Raw genomic sequence first — 18,623 nt, 5'->3', positions numbered from 1 at the left:
AATCTAGTAAGAAGTCTGATTTAATTTTTAAAAATTTATGAAATACTACCCTTAAGAATATTTGTTATAATAAGTTGTGGTTTGGTTTTTTTTTTGACATAACAGGATTCTAGTTGTCATACTTCTGACACTATGATTTTGACACTTCCATTTCCTTATTTGTGGTTTTCTAGAGCTTTGCACTACTTGAAATTGCCAGCATGGGTTATTTCCCCCAAGTCCAGTTTTAATGTGTTAACTACTTTTGGAGTTAAGGCACCTGAATGCTTCCAAGTAAGTCATATTTACTGGCAATTTTTCCTATGTAAGGAAGAAGGGAGTAGCAGCAATCAGGGTTTTGCAAATTCAAACCATAAGACTCTATTTCTTTCTTTAGATAATCTACTTTTTATTTTTTTTTAAAGATTTTATTTATCTGAGAGAGAGAGAAAGAGAGAAAGTGAGCGCGCACAAGCAGAGGGAGCGGCAGGCAGAGGGAGAGGCAGGCTCCCCTCAAAGCAGAGAACTTGATGCCGGGCTCGACCCCAGGACCCCGGGGATCATGACCTGAGCCCAAAGCAGACGCTTAACTGACTGAGCCACCCAGGCGCTCCTAGATAATCTACTTTGGCAGAAATAAAAAACATTGATGATCATTATTGGTAACAATATAGAGAAAGTGGTACTGTCATATACTTTTGGGACTATTACCTGACCAGTTTTTTTGGAGGATAATCTGGTGTAAGAAATTTTAAATAAGCATACATATGCCCTTCAACCCAAGAATTTCACTTCTAGAGATCTACCTTGGAAAAATACTGCCTTATGTAGATCTATAACTAGTATCATGGAAAGATGTCCAAGAAACACTTAATTGAAAATTTAAAAAGTTGCAAAATAACATGTAAAATATATCATCTACGTAAAATAAGACAAGTTAAAAGTCACATGCACAAAACAAAAACCTATATGTGTGCATATGTGCATTAAAAAGAAAGATTTTTAGAAAGACACTGAACAAATTATTAGGAATTAACAGAAAGGCTGAGGCAGAGGATAGTGTGTAGAGAAGAAAAAAGGGAGTATCAATTCTGTATTCTCAGAAAAATTTATGTAAAGATATTGATGTATTACTTAGGTAACTTACAGCTTAAATACAGATACAAACATATATACAAACTTAAAAACAAAAAGATTTTCCAATAAAAAATTATGAAAACCAGATTAATGCAAAATTCCAAGGAAAAAAACACTGAAACTTAACCTAGTACTATACTAAAAGAATACTACCCACACCTTTGCCAAATTCAGTTTATTCCAAGAATCCAAAAATGGTTCAACATTAAGAAATCCAACTACTATAAATCATTACAATTACAAAGAGTTGATTCTTGTTATTTGTGGTAGTTATGTTCTATAAAGTCAGCATGAACAATGAATTTGCAAACACCAAACCATTTTTCCTAGGGGAAATACAAGGTTAGGTTCCCGTGAGCCTCTGGTCACAAAATTTTCACCAGTCCATCAATACATAACCTTGTTTTGTAGGTGTTTGTTTGAAGGCACACTCTTTAATATATATTGTTGATTCATTAACATTGAACTAACGGCCAACAGCACTGTAACTCATGCTTGAATGAAGCTTATCTAACACATGTATTTTCTAAGCAAGGCATAAGCCTTCTTGCACTTAGGGACACTAAAGTACTTTAGCACTATGCTTGGTGGCCACTGTAAACAGCCATATCACCAACTTTTACAAAGCACAAGACTATGAAGAATGTGGCATTAAATAGATTGTGAAAGAACACTTGTTCAAGAGAGCTGATACAAGAAGGCAGAGCTTCACTGTTTGACCTCAGCTGGGAACATGTGCATTGGGCGACTCAAGTGTTTTGCCTCTCTGCACATGTACATGTCTGGCATTTCTGTGAATGAGAGCGAAAGTGCTGCAGGTATTGATTTTGGGGTTACAACTACATTTTAGCAAGCAGGAGAATTTGCAAATACACAATCCATGAATAAAGAGGATCAACTACATTTTAATTTTTTATTATATGGAAAATCTCAAAAAACACAAAAGCAGAGAGATTAGTATATGAACCTCTATATAAATACACTCAATACAATTATATTTTGAGGGAAAAAAAACTGATGAAAAAAGGTCTAGTAAAATTTAACATCTATTCCTGATAACAGAAAATTTGGACTAGAAGAAAACTTCTTTTAATCTAGTCTTTAAACTTTGGCATTGTTTTCTAATGACATTTTATGCAGAACACCCAAAGTCATGAAATAACTCATCAGGAGTTTAAATCTTTGCTGTTTGAAAAATTCTTCATTGAGGGAATCCCCGTAGTACTGAAGAATCTACTAATCATTGCAAAGAGAAACAAAAAATGAGATAAACATTTGAAAGAAAAGGACAAGATCATTATTTGTAAATGATACCAATGTCTACCTACAATCCCCATGTACTTCAATAAATATCAACTCATGGACATTCTTGTTTCAGCTTTATCCCAATCCTCATATCCCTCTATTCCTATACTACTGTGAAGCAAATTTCAGCCACATTATTTCATCCATACATAATTCAGTATGGATCCCTAAGAGATAAGATCTTTTTAAAAATAACATTACCACAGTACAATTATCCCAACTTAAAAAAGAGTATTTTTTAACATCAAACATCCAGCCAATGTTCAAACTTCCAAGAGTCTCAAGTGTCCTTCCTTCCTTCATTTATTTAACTATATATTTAACTTCTGATCCAAATAAGTGACTGTTGAGAGATAAAATTCTTAAGTCCATCCCTCCCTTTTCAATTTATTTGTCTAAGAGATATGGTCATTTTTGCCCAGTAGTTTCCTATAGTCTAAATTTTGCTGATTGCATCCTCATTGTTACTTAACATATTCCTTTGTCCTATGTTTTTCCTATAGGTTGGTGGTTAGATCTAAAGGCTGCATGAGATTCAGGTACAATTTTTTTGGGCAAGACTACTGCATTGGGTGGTGTTGAATTCTTTCATGAATAGACATAAAATATTTCTGGTTGTTTCTCTATTGTGTCATTAGCAGTCACTGGTGATGAAAGCCTGGGTAATTTACTAGGGGCAAAATGATGAAGTTCTAACATACTTTTTTTTCATTTTATTAGATGGAATACCTCTCCAGCAACTTCCCCCTATCTACCATTTGGTTAGCCAGTGATACTCAACTCATTCAGAAATGGTACTTTCTCTTTAACAGTTTTCAAAATAATGAGCTTGTTTCATTGGTGACCAACCAGGTTTTGTTGCCTGTCTTAGCATTATTATAAATTTAAGGATTTAAAAATATCTGATGTGTTTCGATTCACTGCGGTTATCCTTACTGATACTCAAATTGTTCCATTTGGGGGATGGGTGCAAAGGGAAATATTCTTGGCTCAGGCCTACATGTAGCATGCATTGTATCTTTTAATTTGCTAAATAACTATGTTTAGGAAACATACAAAGGCTCCCAGTCTAATGGGAGAAAGACAAGTAAATGAAGGATTACAATACAATGTGGTTATCTTTTGGTAGAATAAATGGCCCAAACTTTCAGAAAGGCAAATCAACATTTTTGAAAAAATTAAAACTCCACCAGTTTTCTCAAAGTCCAACAGTATTCAGCTATTTGAGGGGGGAGTATATTGGAAGAATAGACAAACGTTTAGTTCTAGTGATCCTGAGAGTGAGATATACGTATATGTACGTGAGATCTATGTATAAAATGGTGTACATTAATGCTATAATAAATATTTTAGAACAAGTAAGAAATGTAACATAGAATGTATTAGATATTACAGAAGTAATTAGCTCTGCTGGGGAGACTAAGTACCTTAGAAAACTACCACATTCCGTTCATATTCTACCAATTACTAGGAGTTCTTGGGCCTATCATTTGAAGCGTCAGTATCCTCATTTACAAAGTGGAATAACAAAGCCTGTTCTGCCTACTTCACAAATTTGTAGGGATTATCAAATGTGCAAAGTGTGTGAAAAGTATAAAATTATAAACTAATGTTAAGTGTCAATATTTTTAGACAATTTTGAACACTAGGCTAAGACAATTTTCTATAAGGAACAGGCCTAAGTTATCCTCATCTTTCTTCTTTGTTGTTAATGCTAAATTCTTAGTACTGCCTGACAGAACTTTCTACACTGACAAAAATATTCTGTATTTATGCTATATTTGGGAGCCACTAGCCATTGTGGCTATTAAATACTCAAAATACAGCTCGTAACTTGAACTACTGAATTTAAATTTAAATTTAAATTTAAATAGTTAAAGGTAGCCAGTGGTCACTGTATTGGACAACCTGAACGTAGCCTTATTTCTTTGTTACCTATCTTGCTATCTAAATTAAATATTACAAATATAAGAATATTAACATATGAAAAGCTTCTCAAACATACTCTTCACTTAAAAAAATTAAACTTTTGGGGTGCCTGGGTGGCTCAGTTGATTAGGTGTCCCATTTTTAATTTTGGCTCAGGTCATGATCTCAGGGTTGTGAGACAGAGCCCCGTGTTGGGCTCTGCACTCAGTGTGGAGCCTGCTTGGGATTCTCTCTCTCTCCCTCTCCCGCAACTCAAAAACAACAACAAACCCAAAAAGAAACAAACAAAAAACCCCCAAAAAAACCAACCTTAAAATTTTGAGAGGTGCTAGAAAAGTACCTTAAAGTCTTGGATTTAATCTGAGTCTTTAAGGTCAAATTATTTTTAAGGATGTCTTTTATTAATTTTTTGTTTTTAAGTAGGCTCTACACCCATGGCGGAGCCCAACATGGGGCTTGAACTCACGACCCAGAGATCAAGACTTTAGCTGAGATCAAGAGTTGGAGTTCAGGAGGAGTAAGATGGCGGAAGAGTAGGAGACCCAAATTTTGTCTGGTCCCAGGAATTCAGCTAGATAGTTATCAAACCATTCTGAACACCTACAAACTCAACAGGAGATCGAAGAAAAGAATAGCAGCAATTCTATGAACAGAAAAGTGACCACTTTCTGGAAGGAAAAATGTCTTCTCTTGAGCACAGATATAAAGGGTAAGAAATATCAGCAGGAAAAAAAAAAAGTCTGGGGAGTTTAACCAACTGAGCCATCCAGGCACCCTAAGGATGTCCTGTAAGAACTAAAATTAATTAAACATGGATTAATGCTTCACAGTGATTTAAGAAAGAAAATAAATCTTTTTGTTTTGTTTTTAAAGATTTATTTTGGTCTGTGAGGAATTTGCAAAACAAAAAATTCAGAGTCCTTACCAAAAGGGCTATAATTATGAAATCAATCTTACCTTTAGCTCTACTTGTATGAACCCTTGCACGCACCCAAACAACTTCATCAGCTTTGTGTACTGTCAAGTCACTAACCCGAACCAAAACTCGATCTGCAGCAAATAAGTAAAACAATTTTGTAATTCAGAATTTACAAAGTCATAATTATTTTGGTTTAACAGCTAGCGTAAGTACTCGGTATTATCTTTTTTTTTTTTTAAAGATTTTATTTATTTGACAGAGAGACACAGTGAGAGAGGGAATACAAGCAGGGGAAGTGGGAGAGGGAGAAGCAGGCTTCCCGCAGAGCAGGGAGCCCGATGTGGGGCTCGATCCCAGGACCCTGGGATCACGACCCGAGCCGAAGGCAGACGCTTAAGGACTGAGCCACCCAGGCACCCCAGTACTTGGTATTATCTTAAGTAATTTTCAATCTCTGATAACACTTTCTTTTCTATCATTCTCCATATGCAATTTGCTTCAAGTTTTATGAATTATACTAAGTACATCTCTAAAATCTATCCAATTCTTTCATCTTCATTGCCACCATCTCAAACCAAAATACCATTTAGTTTGCCTAAACTATAGCAACAGCCTCATAAGTGGCATTCCCTGATCCCCTAATTCTGTCTACATTGGACTCAAAGAGATAGTTTCAAAATGCAAATCTCTTGAATACTTCAGTGACTTACAGGGCCAAATACAGCCTGTCTTCACCTGCCTTTGCCTAAAGGGACATGGTATTTTCCCTTGCCTGCCATAGTATATAAGTGAACCGCACAGGGTTGGATTTTCTGCCAGGCCTGGATAGTCATGGTACCAGGACACAAAGAATGATCCAGGGAAGGCATGTTCCTCAAAATGAACTAATCAAAGTCCTTCTGTGGGACTTACTAGAGAGACATGGGAATGAAGCTCTCTTCCCTGGGGTTCCTGAGCTGAGATGGTGTAGGCCTGGGCTGTAGCCACTACTTTTCCCAGTACTTGAGATGGCAGGATGAGAGAATAAGGCCAATAACCTAAAGGAAGTGGAGCCAAAAAGTGAAGACAGAAAGTATAGATGCTGCTTGAGCCTCTAGATTCAATTATGCTGTCTGCTATCTCATACTTTGTTTCCTATAGTTATGTGAGCCAATAAATTCCCTTTTTGGCTGTAAGTGAGCCCCCCAATGCTAATAACAAAATACTATATTTATCCAGAAATCCCAAATAGGAAAACTGTGACAAAACAACTATTATGTCAAGATAGTGACATAAGGCAATCATGATCCAGAAATCATTTTATTATTTTATATGCAATAATTTGAATATCAAAGAAAAATTTAAGTATTAATTAAAAACATAGTAATAGACATGACATCATAACATCAAGAGTAATAAAAGATCTCTATTCTCAAGAGTTACATTGCCTAATTGTAACCAAATCTGTCAATATCACATGCAGCAAAACCTAGTTACTACATTACTAAAAATACTTTTGGGAGGATATTATAATGAAATCAAATTATAAATCTATTTTACCTACTTTGCTAAATGTATTTGTAACTTGTCTCTTGAAACAAGAAGATGAAGCTTAGAGAGAATCTGATTTACAGAACACCATGGTTCTCATTGCCAGAAACAAAGAGAAAGAATGAGGAATTTTTAAGCCATTTTGCAGAACATTGCCAACAGACCTTATAAATTAAGCCAATTTCCAAATTTGCTGTGTAAACTCAGGCAAAAGAAAGTGTGAAAGAGAAAAGACAGACAAAGCAGCATAAAAATTTAAAAGACAAATCTGAAAATGCCAAGACTGAAAAAGGAAATGACTTATTAACTAGTCAGTCAAAACTCAAAAGCAAATGAAACAGAGTAACATAAATCTAAAAGAATGAGGTTATAAGTGGCATGATTAGAGTAATTTTAAGAGTACTTTTTTTTTTTTTTTTTTTAAGATTTTTTTTATTTATTTTATTTGAGAGAGAGAATGAGGTAGAGAGAGCATGAGAGGGAGGAGGGTCAGAGGGAGAAGCAGGCTCCCTGTTCAGCAGGGAGCCCGATGCGGGACTCGATCCCGGGACTCCAGGATCATGACCTGAGCCGAAGGCAGTCGCTTAACCAACTGAGCCACCCAGGCGCCCCAAGAGTACTTTTTAAAAAAAGATTTTATTTATTCATTTGAGAGAGAGTGAAAGAGATCACAAAGGGAGAGGCTGAGCAGAGAGCCTGATGCAGTATGGGGCTTGGGACTTGATCCCAGGACCTAGAGATCATGACCTGAGCCCAAGGCAGATGCTTAACCGACTGAGCCACCCAGGTGCCCCTTGATATTACTTTTGAAAACAAAGAGTATCATTTCTTTTTTTGTGTAGCATTAGAACTAATTAGCACGGGGTTCTCAACCTTCAACACATCCACAAATACTTGAGACACATGTCACACTCTCATCAGTATGACTGGCTGAGACAATGATCATGGGCAGCAGGATTTCAGTTTGAAAATCTACTGCCTCTTCCACACTTTTAAGTCACTAGCATTAGAACAAAGGAATTTGGAGAAATGGAAGCACATGCGAAGGAAACTTCGTGTTGAACCAAGTATTAGGATTTTAGCAGAGATAAACCAAAGGTAGAATTTTCCTGTTATATTACTGTTACCAGGTGACATACATAGTTTATCCCCCCCTACCCCATGAGAAGAAATTATAAGTGGAAGACAGTAGTCTGGCTTTGCTAACCAAATGGGAACAGTGTAGCAATAGGTGATTGGAGCTCACGTAAAAGACTGAAACTCCAGTGAGCTTCTTTGTTATAGTTCAAGGAAGTTCAATTCAGGAAGATACTGAAAAAAAAGTCTCAAATCACCCCTCCTGCTTGTCCTGGCAGGGGAATGTCATCTTCTATACTATATTGTTTGTATTCCATTTTATACTAAATTATTTTACTCCAGCATCTTTGCTTTTGGAAATAGTTTATTTTTAGCAAACCATTTGTCTTATATTGTACATTTTTCCAAGAAAGTTGAGAAGTAAAAGTGACTTTGTGGCAGTGCAATAAATCAAATCCCAAAGTACAATAAAACTGACCTGGAGGTTATTTCCAAAGCATAAAATTCATAGGCAGGCTTCTGAATCAGAAGTACATAAAAAGAGGAAAGAAAGAAAGAGAGAGAGAGAGAGAAAGAAGTACCTAGTACTTCCAATGGGCCAGAACTTAAAGTTCTGCAGTTGTACCAAAGTTTGAATGATCTGGGGTGTCTACCAAAAGAAAAGTGATTGTTAAATAGTTGACAGTAAGATAAATCTGATATTACACACATACAAATATATAAAAATACAAACAAAAGGAAGAAATAAATAGAAATAGAAAACCTACAGGTCTGAGTGAAACAGCATGTGACAAGTCAATTGCAAAGAAATATAATAAAGTCAAGGGGGAAAAGGAAAGGAGGTGGCTTCATAAAACATGCAAAAAGGCTGCATATAATGAAGGCAGTTAATATTAACCATTCTTCTTTATCTCCTAGGCTAGAGCTAAATCTTAGTTAAAGCTTGTACCTTATCTTTTTAATATAATTTACCATTTAAAGTTAACTCTTTAATGTATTTTTCTTCCCTTTCTAGAGTAGTAACCCTAGACTGACAATGATTATGCAGGGTTATGGCACTTGCTTGGGTTATTCATTTAACCTTTTCAGAGTTATGCCAAACTTACTTAACTTCATGAAGAGCTTTCCTGGAATTAGAAAGACCAAAAAAAAAAAAAAGGCTTTATTATCATAAAGCTACTAACCTGGTTTTTCTTGTGATTGTATCATTGAAGATACTCCATATCTCTCTTTAGCATAATCCTACAAAAAAATGGTTTTGGATTATGATTTTTTATTTAGATACAAATAGCACATTATACACATACATACAAATAACAGAATATAAAAATGAATTTATTTTGGGGCGCCTGGGTGGCTCAGATGGTTAAGCATCTGCCTTCGGCTCAGGTCATGATCTCAGGGTCCTGGGATCGAGCCCCGCATCGAATAAGCAGGGAGCCTTTTTCTCCCTCTACCTCTACTGTTCCCCCTGCTTGTGCTCTCTCGCTCTGTCAAATAAATGAATAAAATCTTTAAAAAAAAAAAATTTATTTTAACTTTCAGTACCATTTTATTAATTTAGAGAGCCAGTAGTTTCAAAGTGTGGAAATCTGCCATATCATTTACCTATATATAGAAAAAGTTTCTTTTGTTTTGAAGATCACCTGTCCTGGATGGATATACCATATACAACAGCACTCAAAGATAAAATTTTCACACATATACAACACATCTTAACTACCTTCTTCAAAAAGAACATTAAATGACTTCAAAGCAGGGATATAAATTTCCTCTGTGAAGGGAGTAGGATGAAGTACCAGTTTTTATTAACTTCCTATTACAGCAAGAGATGTTCAAAGAGAACCAACATTTTTGGGTAAGCTTTCTGAGCACCAGATGTCCTCAGTTTTTAGAAATCCGAGATGTTGGATATAAGCTACTACAACTTTGTAAAAATATTCACCAGCTTCCTGTTTCTAAAACTACCTTCAGCATATAGGATTGCAAGGGGTTGGAAATAGACAATATCTAACTTCTTGTTACATTTTAAAGTCAGGAGCAGGAAACAGGAGATCTATGGTACAGACTATTAACAACATACTTACAGAATAGCTAAGTGGCCTTTTATTTTAATCTCACTTTACTTCTAAAATGGTATCTTAAGATCCTTCTAGCTATAAAATGACATAATTCCATCAGAATGTCTACCTTATAATCTAGATCTATGCTATCTGCAAAGGAGCACAGTTTACATAATTAGATCAAGAAATAGCGAAAATAATTTCCTTAGATTTTACAAGGTACTTTAAGACATAAGGAAGCAATTAGTTTCTGTCACTCCCTAGTTATCTGCTGGAATCCTCTCCTTTAGATCTGGCAGATATTGGAGTTTGTGTTTATACCAAAATACACCAGACATATTAAGGTGAATACTGAATAATTTTTTTTTCCAAATTAAAAAAAAAAAATACACCTAAAGACAAAGATAACCCAGCCCTAACAGATAGTCACACAACGCAGCATGAGGCCACCATAAACAGACTACAGCGTGTGAATACAGGGTCACTTACCAGTACTGTTCATATTTCAGCAACTTTTATTCCATCTAATATTATTAAGATGACCCATTCCTTATGTAGCTTATCACAGATTCATAACTCCTCAAGTGAAAAGTTAGGAGCTGGGTAGGGATTGAGGCTCGGTTATCCTACAGCAGTGTTGTAGGACGGCTTCAAACTTTCATTTCTGAAAAGCACTGAAGGACCACTGGGTATTATGAATTACCCACATGATTTTGAATCACTTCATCTCAAATGCTTGCTCTGCAAACTTCCCCACCTACCTCACTGGGTCACTAGAAGGGAGAAAGTAAATAAAAATGGCAAGCGTTCTTTGAAGCTGTCACATGGTAAATAGTCATTAAACATATTGGCAGATCGTTTTACTAAGTACCGTCATTACTTGCAAAAACATTAGGAACACGAGAGCTGAGGAAAAAATCGATTACTAGTGGACATTAAAATTTTACGGGGCAAGGAGTAGGGGCGATTACATGAGGGACGTGCCTAACCCAGGGAAGCGTGTGACCCCGCCGCTCCTACTTCCGGGACAGTCGGTGCTCCACGTCCACCCCACCCCGGGACACGCTTCTGTTACGCTAGGCCTCCCAAGCGTCCCTGTGAGAAATGAGATCCGGGGTGGGTCTGGCCACGCTGCTCGCGCAAGGGCCCTGGAAGCGCAGTGAGGGCTCTGGGCATCCCGGCCCCAGGCCCGCGGCCTGCAAGCCAAGTGCCAAAAGGGAGCCGGAGGCAGGGCCCCGCTCACCCTACTCCCTCCCTCAGCGCGGTGCGGCCCAGGGGGTCTGTTTTCCCAGCCCCGAGGAAGGAGGACACCCACTTCCGCCGCATCCATGATCTCCCGCGGCTTCTCCTGACTCTTGCGGCTTTGGTTGGCGCTGGGCATCGGGACAATGGGACGGGGCAGCGGTCACCACCCTTCCTCGCAGGCTTCCGTAGGACAGGCAACGGGGCTGCTCTCTGCCACACAGTCTCCGCCCTCCCGGCACTCCAGCCAGCACGCGCGCTCGGACTCCCTGTGGAGGGTCGGCCTCGGAAAGATCGCGAGAACTGAGATTCTTGAGCGTGTAAGGCGAGCTCCTCAGTGCCGCCGTCTCTTCTTGCCCCGCCCCTACGGGCGTTTACCTGGAGTTTGAGGGAGTCCCTGGGAATGCGTTCGGAGTCTCGCGGGACTGGCTCTGAGGACTTGGGTGCCTGAGGAGTGGGCATGCCCCGGACCTCCGTCGTTTTTCACTCTTATCCCCGCTGCGACTTTTGCTCGGTTCTCATTTCAGTCTTATTTACCCCTACTGGCTTTAAATGCAGACGGTTCCCTAAAACATTCACCCAAGCTCAGGCGTCGGCTTTTCCTCCCTCGGACTTTCCCGCCTTCATACTCCGCAGCGGCATCGTAGCTGCCTGCGTTTACGGGAGACCTCTTCGCAAACTGCTCTCTGTATTGGGGTCACAGGAGTGCTGGGTTAAAAGCAGTTGGCTTGCTAAGGTAGGATTGAGTACCACTACCCAAGTGATAGGTGAGGTGTCAACATAATGGTAGAAACCCCATACAATTGCACTGATTACCTGGACCCACTGCATTATTTCAGGATGTGCATAATGTTGGTTGTTCAAGGGACAAATCACCCTGTTAGGCTTTTAAAAAATTGTGATCCATGAGCCGTTTATCGCAAGTGAAAGTAATTTGGGGGCTAGATTACTGTCTCTCCTGCTAGACTTCTTTGCACTCTGTCAAGTTTTAACTATCTTAGTAATGTCTTAGCCAGGCACAAGTGGCACAGTTAATACTCGTTAAAGAGTGCAGAGAGATCCCAGGGCAAATAAAAGGGCTCTGGAGGCTGCCTAATTTAGGTCCTTGGATACAGTCGTGAGAAGACAGACATTCCTGCCCTTGTGTAGCTTACCTTTTTTCTGATTGTAGCTGAGAAGAGAGATGCTATGAAAGTTTCTTTGAGGGCATTCACCTCAGGGTTCCCTGAGGAAGTGATTCTTCAACTAAAATCTAAAGTAGGTGTAGGGGCCAGCCAGGTGAAGAGGGACTGAAAAAACAGAATATTCAAGACGAGGGGGTAAAGAGAGAAAGATCATGGTCAGGTTTGGAGGTAGTACGCATGAAATGCTTTTGAGACATCCGAGGGGAGATGTCCAGCTAATCGCTGGCCTTGTGGGGTCTGGAGCATAAAATAGAGGTCTGGGCTATGGATAAAGACGGGTAAGACAGGAGAGGTAGGTGGTAATTGAAGTCCTGGACTAGAAAAGAATGTTACAGGAAGAGAGTATTAACATTGATCCTCAACTGCTACGTAGACCTCAAGTAAGATGATGACTGAAAAATATTCGTTGGATTTAGTAACATAGAGGCCATTGGTATTCTTAGTAAACACTGTTTATGGCAAAGTGATGGGGTCAGAATTGGCTGAGAAGTGAGTGACAGTGAAGAAATGAAAGTACTGCGAAAGTGATTCTAACAAACCTTTATATGGTGCTTACTATTTGCCGAGCATTATCAGTGTTTTAAATTTTTAAAAGTTCTTAGATGAAACAATATTAAGTGTACGATATAGTGATTCAACTTTTATATATGTTATGAAATGCTTACCACATAAACTGCAGTTACCATCTATTACCATATAACTTTATTACAATATTATTGGTTATATTCCCTATGCTGTACTTTATATCCCCATGACTTATTTTTTAAATTTTTTTTTTACTTTTTAAAGATTTTATTTATTTGAGAGAGAGCAAGAGAAAGAGATCAGAAGGAGAGGGAGAAGCAGACTCCCCGCTGAGCAGAGAGCCCAACTAGGGGCTAGATCCCAGGACTCTGGAATCATGACCTGAGCTAAAGGCAGACGCTTAACCGACTGAGCCACCCAGGCTCCCCCACCGCCAACAACTTATTTTATAACTGGAAGTTTGTACCTCTTAATCCCCTTTACCTGTTTTGCCCATCCCCTCACCCTCTCCCCTCTGGCAACCACCAGTTCCCTGTATTTATGATTCTACATTTTGTTCTTTTCTTTTTTAGATTCTACATATAAGTAAAATCATATATTTGTCTTCCTCCGTCTGACTTATTTCACTCAGCATAATGCCCTCTAGGTCTACCCATGTTGCCCTCGATGGCAAAATTTCATTCTTTTTATGGCTGAGAAATATTCCATTGTGTATATACCACATTGTCTTTGTCCACTCATCTATCAGTGGACACTTAGGTTGCTTCCATGTCTTGGCTATTGTAAATAATGCTGCAATGAACATAGAAGTGCATATATCTTTTTTAATTAGGGTTTTTTTAAAATTAGGGTTTTCATTTTCTTTGGGTCAATACCCAGAGTGGAATTACTGAATCATATGGTAGTACTATTTTTGATTTTTTGAGGAAACTCCGTACTGTTTTCCATAATGGTTGCACCAATTTACATTCCCACCCACAGTGCCCAAGGGTTCCTTTTTATCCACATCCTTGCTAACACTTGTTATTTCTTGTCTTTTTGATACTAGCCATTCTGACAGGTGTGAGATGATATCTTACTGTGGCTTTGATTTGCATTTTCCTGACGATTAGTGATGTTGAGCATCTTTTCATGTATCTGTTGGTCATTTGTATGTCTTTGGAAAAATATCTGTTCAGGTCCTCTGCCTGTTTTAATCAGATTTTTGGGGGGTGTTGAGTTGTATAAATTCTTCATATGTTTTGAATAGTAATCCCTTATCAGATAACATCATTTGCAAATATCTTCTTCTATTCAGTAGGCTGCCTTTTTGTTTTGTTGATTTTTTTTTTTTTTTTTTAAAGCCTTTTTTTTTTTTTTTTTTTTTTTTTTTTGGTGTAGTCCCAATAGTTTATTTTTGCTTTTGTTTCCCTTGTCTGAGGAAAAATATCTGGAAAAATGTTGCTAAGCCTGATGTTAAAGAGATTACTGCCTCTATTCTTCTAGGATTTTTATAGTTTCAGGTTCTATATTTAGGTCTTTAATCCATTTTGAGTTTATTTTTGCCTGTGGTGTAAAAAAGCAGTCCATTTTTATTCTTTTTCGAGTAGCTGTCCTGTTTGCTCAGCACCATTTATTGAAGAGACTGTCTTTTCCCCATTGTATAGTCTCCTTTGTTGTAGATTAATTGACCATATAAGCTTGGGTTTATTCCTGGGATCTCTGTTCTGTTTCATTGATATATGTGTCTGTTTTTGTGCCACTGCCATACTCTCTGATTACTATAGTTTTGTACTATAGTTTGAAATCTAGGAATGTGATACCTCCAGCTTTGCTTTTCTCAAGATTCCTTTGGCTATTTGGCATATTTTTTGGTACTATACAAATTTTAGGATTATTCATTCTAATGATGTGAAAAGTGCTATTGGTATATTGATAGGAATTGCACTGAATCTGTAGATTGTTTTGGGTAGTATAGACATTTTAATAATATCAATTCTTTTTTTTTTTTTTAAAGATTTTATTTATTTGACAGAGAGAGACACAGTGAGAGAGGGAACACAAGCAGGGGGAGTGGGAGAGGGAGAAGCAGGCTTCCCATGGAGCAGGGAGCCCAATGTGGGGCTCCATCCCAGGACCCTGGGATCATGACCTGAGCTGAAGGGAGACGCTTAACGACTGAGCCACCCAGGCGCCCCAACAATATCAATTCTTCTAATCTGTGAGCATCTTTCCATTTATTTATGTTATCTTCAATTTCTTTTATCAATGTTTTATAGTTTTCAGAGTACAGGTCTTTCACCTCCTTGGTTAAATTTATTCCTAGATATTTTATTCTTTTTGATGTAATTATAAATGGGATTGTTTTCTTTTTTCCTTTTTAAAGATTTTATTTATTTATTTGAGAGAGAGAGAATGAGAGACAGAGAGCACGAGAGGGAAGAGGGCAGAGGGAGAAGCAGACCCCCCGCCGAGCAGGGAGCCCGATGTGGGACTCGATCCTGGGACTCCAGGATCATGACCTGAGCTGAAGGCAGTCGCTTAACCAACTGAGCCACCCAGTCGCCCAAATGGGACTGTTTTCTTAATTTCTCTTTCTTTTTTAAAGATTTTATTTATTTCACAGAGAGAGAGAGACAGCAAGAGCAGGAACACAAGCAGGGGAAGTGGGAGAGGGAGAAGCAGGCTTCCCACGGAGCAGGGAGCCTGACACGGGGCTTGATCCCAGGACCCTGGGATCATGACCTGAGCCGAAGGCAGACGTTTAATGACTGAGCCACCCAGGTGCCCCTTAATTTCTCTTTCTGCTAGTTTGTTATTGGTGTATACAAATGCAATATATTTCTATATATTAATTTTGTATCTTGCAACTTTACTGATTCCCTTTATCAGTTTTAATAGTTCTTTGGTGGAGTCTTTAAGGTTTTCTCATATAGTATCATGTCATCTGCAAATAGTGAAAATTTTACTTCTTTCTTGCCAATTTGGATGCCTTTTATTTCTTTTTGTTGTGTGATTGCTGTGGGTAGGACTTCCAGTTGAATAAAAGTGGTGGCAGGGGGCATCCTTATCTTGTTTCTGATCTCAGAGGAAAAGCGTTTAGCTTTTCACTATTGAGTATGATGTTAGCTGTGGGTTTGTCATAAATGACCTTCCCTCTATACCCACTTTGCTGAAAGTTTTTATCATGAATGGATGTTGAATTTTGTCAAATGCCTTTTCTGTATCTATTGAGATGATCGTATGGTTTTTATCCTTCATTTTGTTGATGTGATATATCACATTGATTGATTTGTGGATGTTGAACCATCCCTTGTATCCCTAGAATAAATCCCACTTGATCGTGGTTTATAATCCTTTTAATGTATTGTTGAATTAGATTTGCTAATATTTGTTGAAGATTTTTGCATTTATGTTCATCAGGGATATTGGCCTATAACTTTCTTTTTTTGTGGTGTCTTTGTTTGGTTTTGGTATCAGGTAATGTTGGCCTCATAGGATGAATTTGGAAGTATTCTTTCCTCTTCTATATTTTGGAATAGCTTGAGAAGGATAGGAATTAACTTTTAAAATATTTGGTAGAATTCACTTGTTAAGCCATCTGGTCCTGGACTTCTCTTTGTTGGGAGTTTTTGTATTGATTCAATTTTATTACTAGTAATCAGTCTGTTCAGATATAATTCAGTCTTGGTAGATTGTGTGTTTCTAGGAATTTATCTATTTCTTTTTTGTTGTCCATTTTGTTGGCATAATTTTCTAGTCTCTTATAATTGTATTTCTGTGGTCTCAGTTGTAAGTTGTCTTTCATCTGATTTCTTTCATTTATTTGAGTTCTCTCTTTTATTTCTTGAGAGTATGGCTAAAGGTTTATCAATTTTGTTTATCTTTTCAGAGAACATTTCTTAGTTTCATTCATCTTTTATATTGTTTTTTGTTTGTTTTGTTTATTTCTACTCTCATCTTTATTATTTAATTTCTTCTACTAACTTTGGGCTTTGATTATTCTCTTTTCTAGCTCCTTTAGTGGTAAGGTTAGATTGTTTATTTGAGATTTTTCTTGGTTCTTGAGGTGGGCCTGAATTGCTATAATCTTTCTTCTTAGAATTGCTTACTGTATCCCAAAGATTTTGGACCATTTTGTTTCCATTTTCATTTGTCTCAAAGTATTTTTTAATTTTCTCTTCGATTTCTTTGTTGACCCATGGTTGTTTAGTAGTTTGTTGTTTATTTTCCATGTTTGTGGGTTTTATTCTGACTTTTTTCTTGTAACTGATTTCTAGTTTTGTACCATTGTGGTTGGAAAGGATGTTTGATATGATTGTAGTCTTCTTAAATTGACTGAGACTTGTTTTTTGGCCTAATATGTGATCTGTCCTGGAGAATGTTCCATGTGCATTTGAAAAGAATGTGTCTTTTGCTGTTTTGGGATGAAATGTTCTCTATATATCTGTTAAGTCCATCTGGTCAAATGTGTCATTTAAAACCACTGTTTCCTTGTTGATTTTCTGTTTGGATGATCTATCCACTGATGTAAGTGGGGTATTAAAGTCTCTTACTATTATTGTATTGCTTGTCAATTTCTCCCTTGAAGTCTTTCAACATTTGCTTTACATATTTAGGTGCTCCTTTGTAGGTGCATAAATATTCACAAATGTTATATCCTCTTGTTGGATTGATCCCTTTATTATGTGATGCCCTTCTTTGTTACTTGTTATAGTCTTTGTTTTAAAGTCTATTTTGTCTGGGGTGCCTGGGTGGCTCAGTTGGTTAATCATCTGCCTTCGGCTCAGGTCATGATTCCAGGGTCCTGGGATTGAGCCCCGTGTTGGGCTCTCTGCTTGTCGGGGAGCCTGCTTCTCCCTCTCCCCCTGCCTGCTGCTCCCCCTGCGTGTGCTCTCTCTCTCTGTCAAATAAATAAATAAAATCTTTAAAAAATAGTAAAGTGTATTTTATCTGATATAAGTATTGCTACACCAGTTTTTTCTTCACTTCCATTTGAATGGAATATCTTTTTCCATCCCTTCATTTTTGGTCTGTATGTGACTTGAGATCTGAAATGAGTCTCTTATAGGTCTTGTTCTTTACCTATTTAGTCACCCTTTGTGTTTTGATTGGAGTATTTAGTCCATTTACCTTTAAAGTTATTATTGTTAGGTGTGTACTTATTGTCATTTTGTTAGGTGTGTACTTATTGTCATTTTGTTAAATGTCTGGTTGTTTTTGTAGTTCTTCTCTATTCCTTTTTTCTTATCTTGCTCTCTTCCCTGGTGAATTAATGAATTTTTTTAGTGTTATGCTTGGATAACTTTCTCTTTATTTTTTGTGTACCTGTTATAGAATTTTGGTTTGTGGTTACCACGTGGTTCATGTGTAACACCCTATGTACATAGCAGTCTATTTTAAGTTGATGGTTGCTTAAGTTCAAACACATTCTAAAGGCACTACATTTTTACACCCCCTTCCACATTTTATGTTTTTGATGTTATATTTTATGTCTTTTCATTTTGTGTATCCCTTAACTAATTACTGTAAATGTAGTTGATTTTTACTACTTTTATCTTTTTAACCTTCATAATAGCTATGTAAATGATTGATCTATTACCTTTACTGTATGTTTGCTTTTACCAGTGAAATTTTTCTTTCATAATTTTTTTTACTTTTGGTTATGATTTTTTCTTTTCCACGTAAATAAGTCCCTTTAATATTTCTTATAAGTCTGGTTTAGTGGTGATAAACCCCTTTGGAAATTTTTTG

At 37.4% G+C, this 18,623-nt stretch overlaps 1 protein-coding gene across 3 annotated transcripts in view; it reads right to left on the bottom strand.

Moving 5' to 3' along the window:
- The window catches only part of DARS1 (aspartyl-tRNA synthetase 1), a 58,155-nt gene extending 46,641 nt beyond the window's left edge, over positions 1–11,514 (bottom strand). Inside the window, exons 1-4 of one of the 3 annotated variants that reach the window (XM_032411218.1) lie at positions 11,255–11,344; positions 10,429–10,613; positions 9,061–9,118; positions 5,308–5,400 (exon numbers count right to left, since the gene is read on the bottom strand). In XM_032411218.1, the coding sequence (XP_032267109.1) occupies positions 5,308–5,400; positions 9,061–9,085 (118 nt within the window). In that variant the 5' untranslated portion in view covers positions 9,086–9,118; positions 10,429–10,613; positions 11,255–11,344. Of the gene's footprint in view, positions 1–5,307; positions 5,401–6,181; positions 6,360–9,060; positions 9,119–10,428; positions 10,614–11,254 lie in introns of those variants that run through there. The other 2 variants (XM_032411213.1, XM_032411220.1) reach the window with 2 other exon arrangements.
- Between the last annotated feature and the right edge of the window lie 7,109 nt (positions 11,515–18,623).

The sequence above is a fragment of the Phoca vitulina genome, unplaced genomic scaffold (genome assembly GCF_004348235.1).
Source record: "Phoca vitulina isolate PV1807 unplaced genomic scaffold, GSC_HSeal_1.0 scaffold1, whole genome shotgun sequence".
In the NCBI taxonomy this organism is placed as follows: domain Eukaryota; kingdom Metazoa; phylum Chordata; class Mammalia; order Carnivora; family Phocidae; genus Phoca; species Phoca vitulina.
Note: the sequence above shows the minus strand (reverse complement) of the source record. Positions and strands in the feature narration are given on the sequence as shown.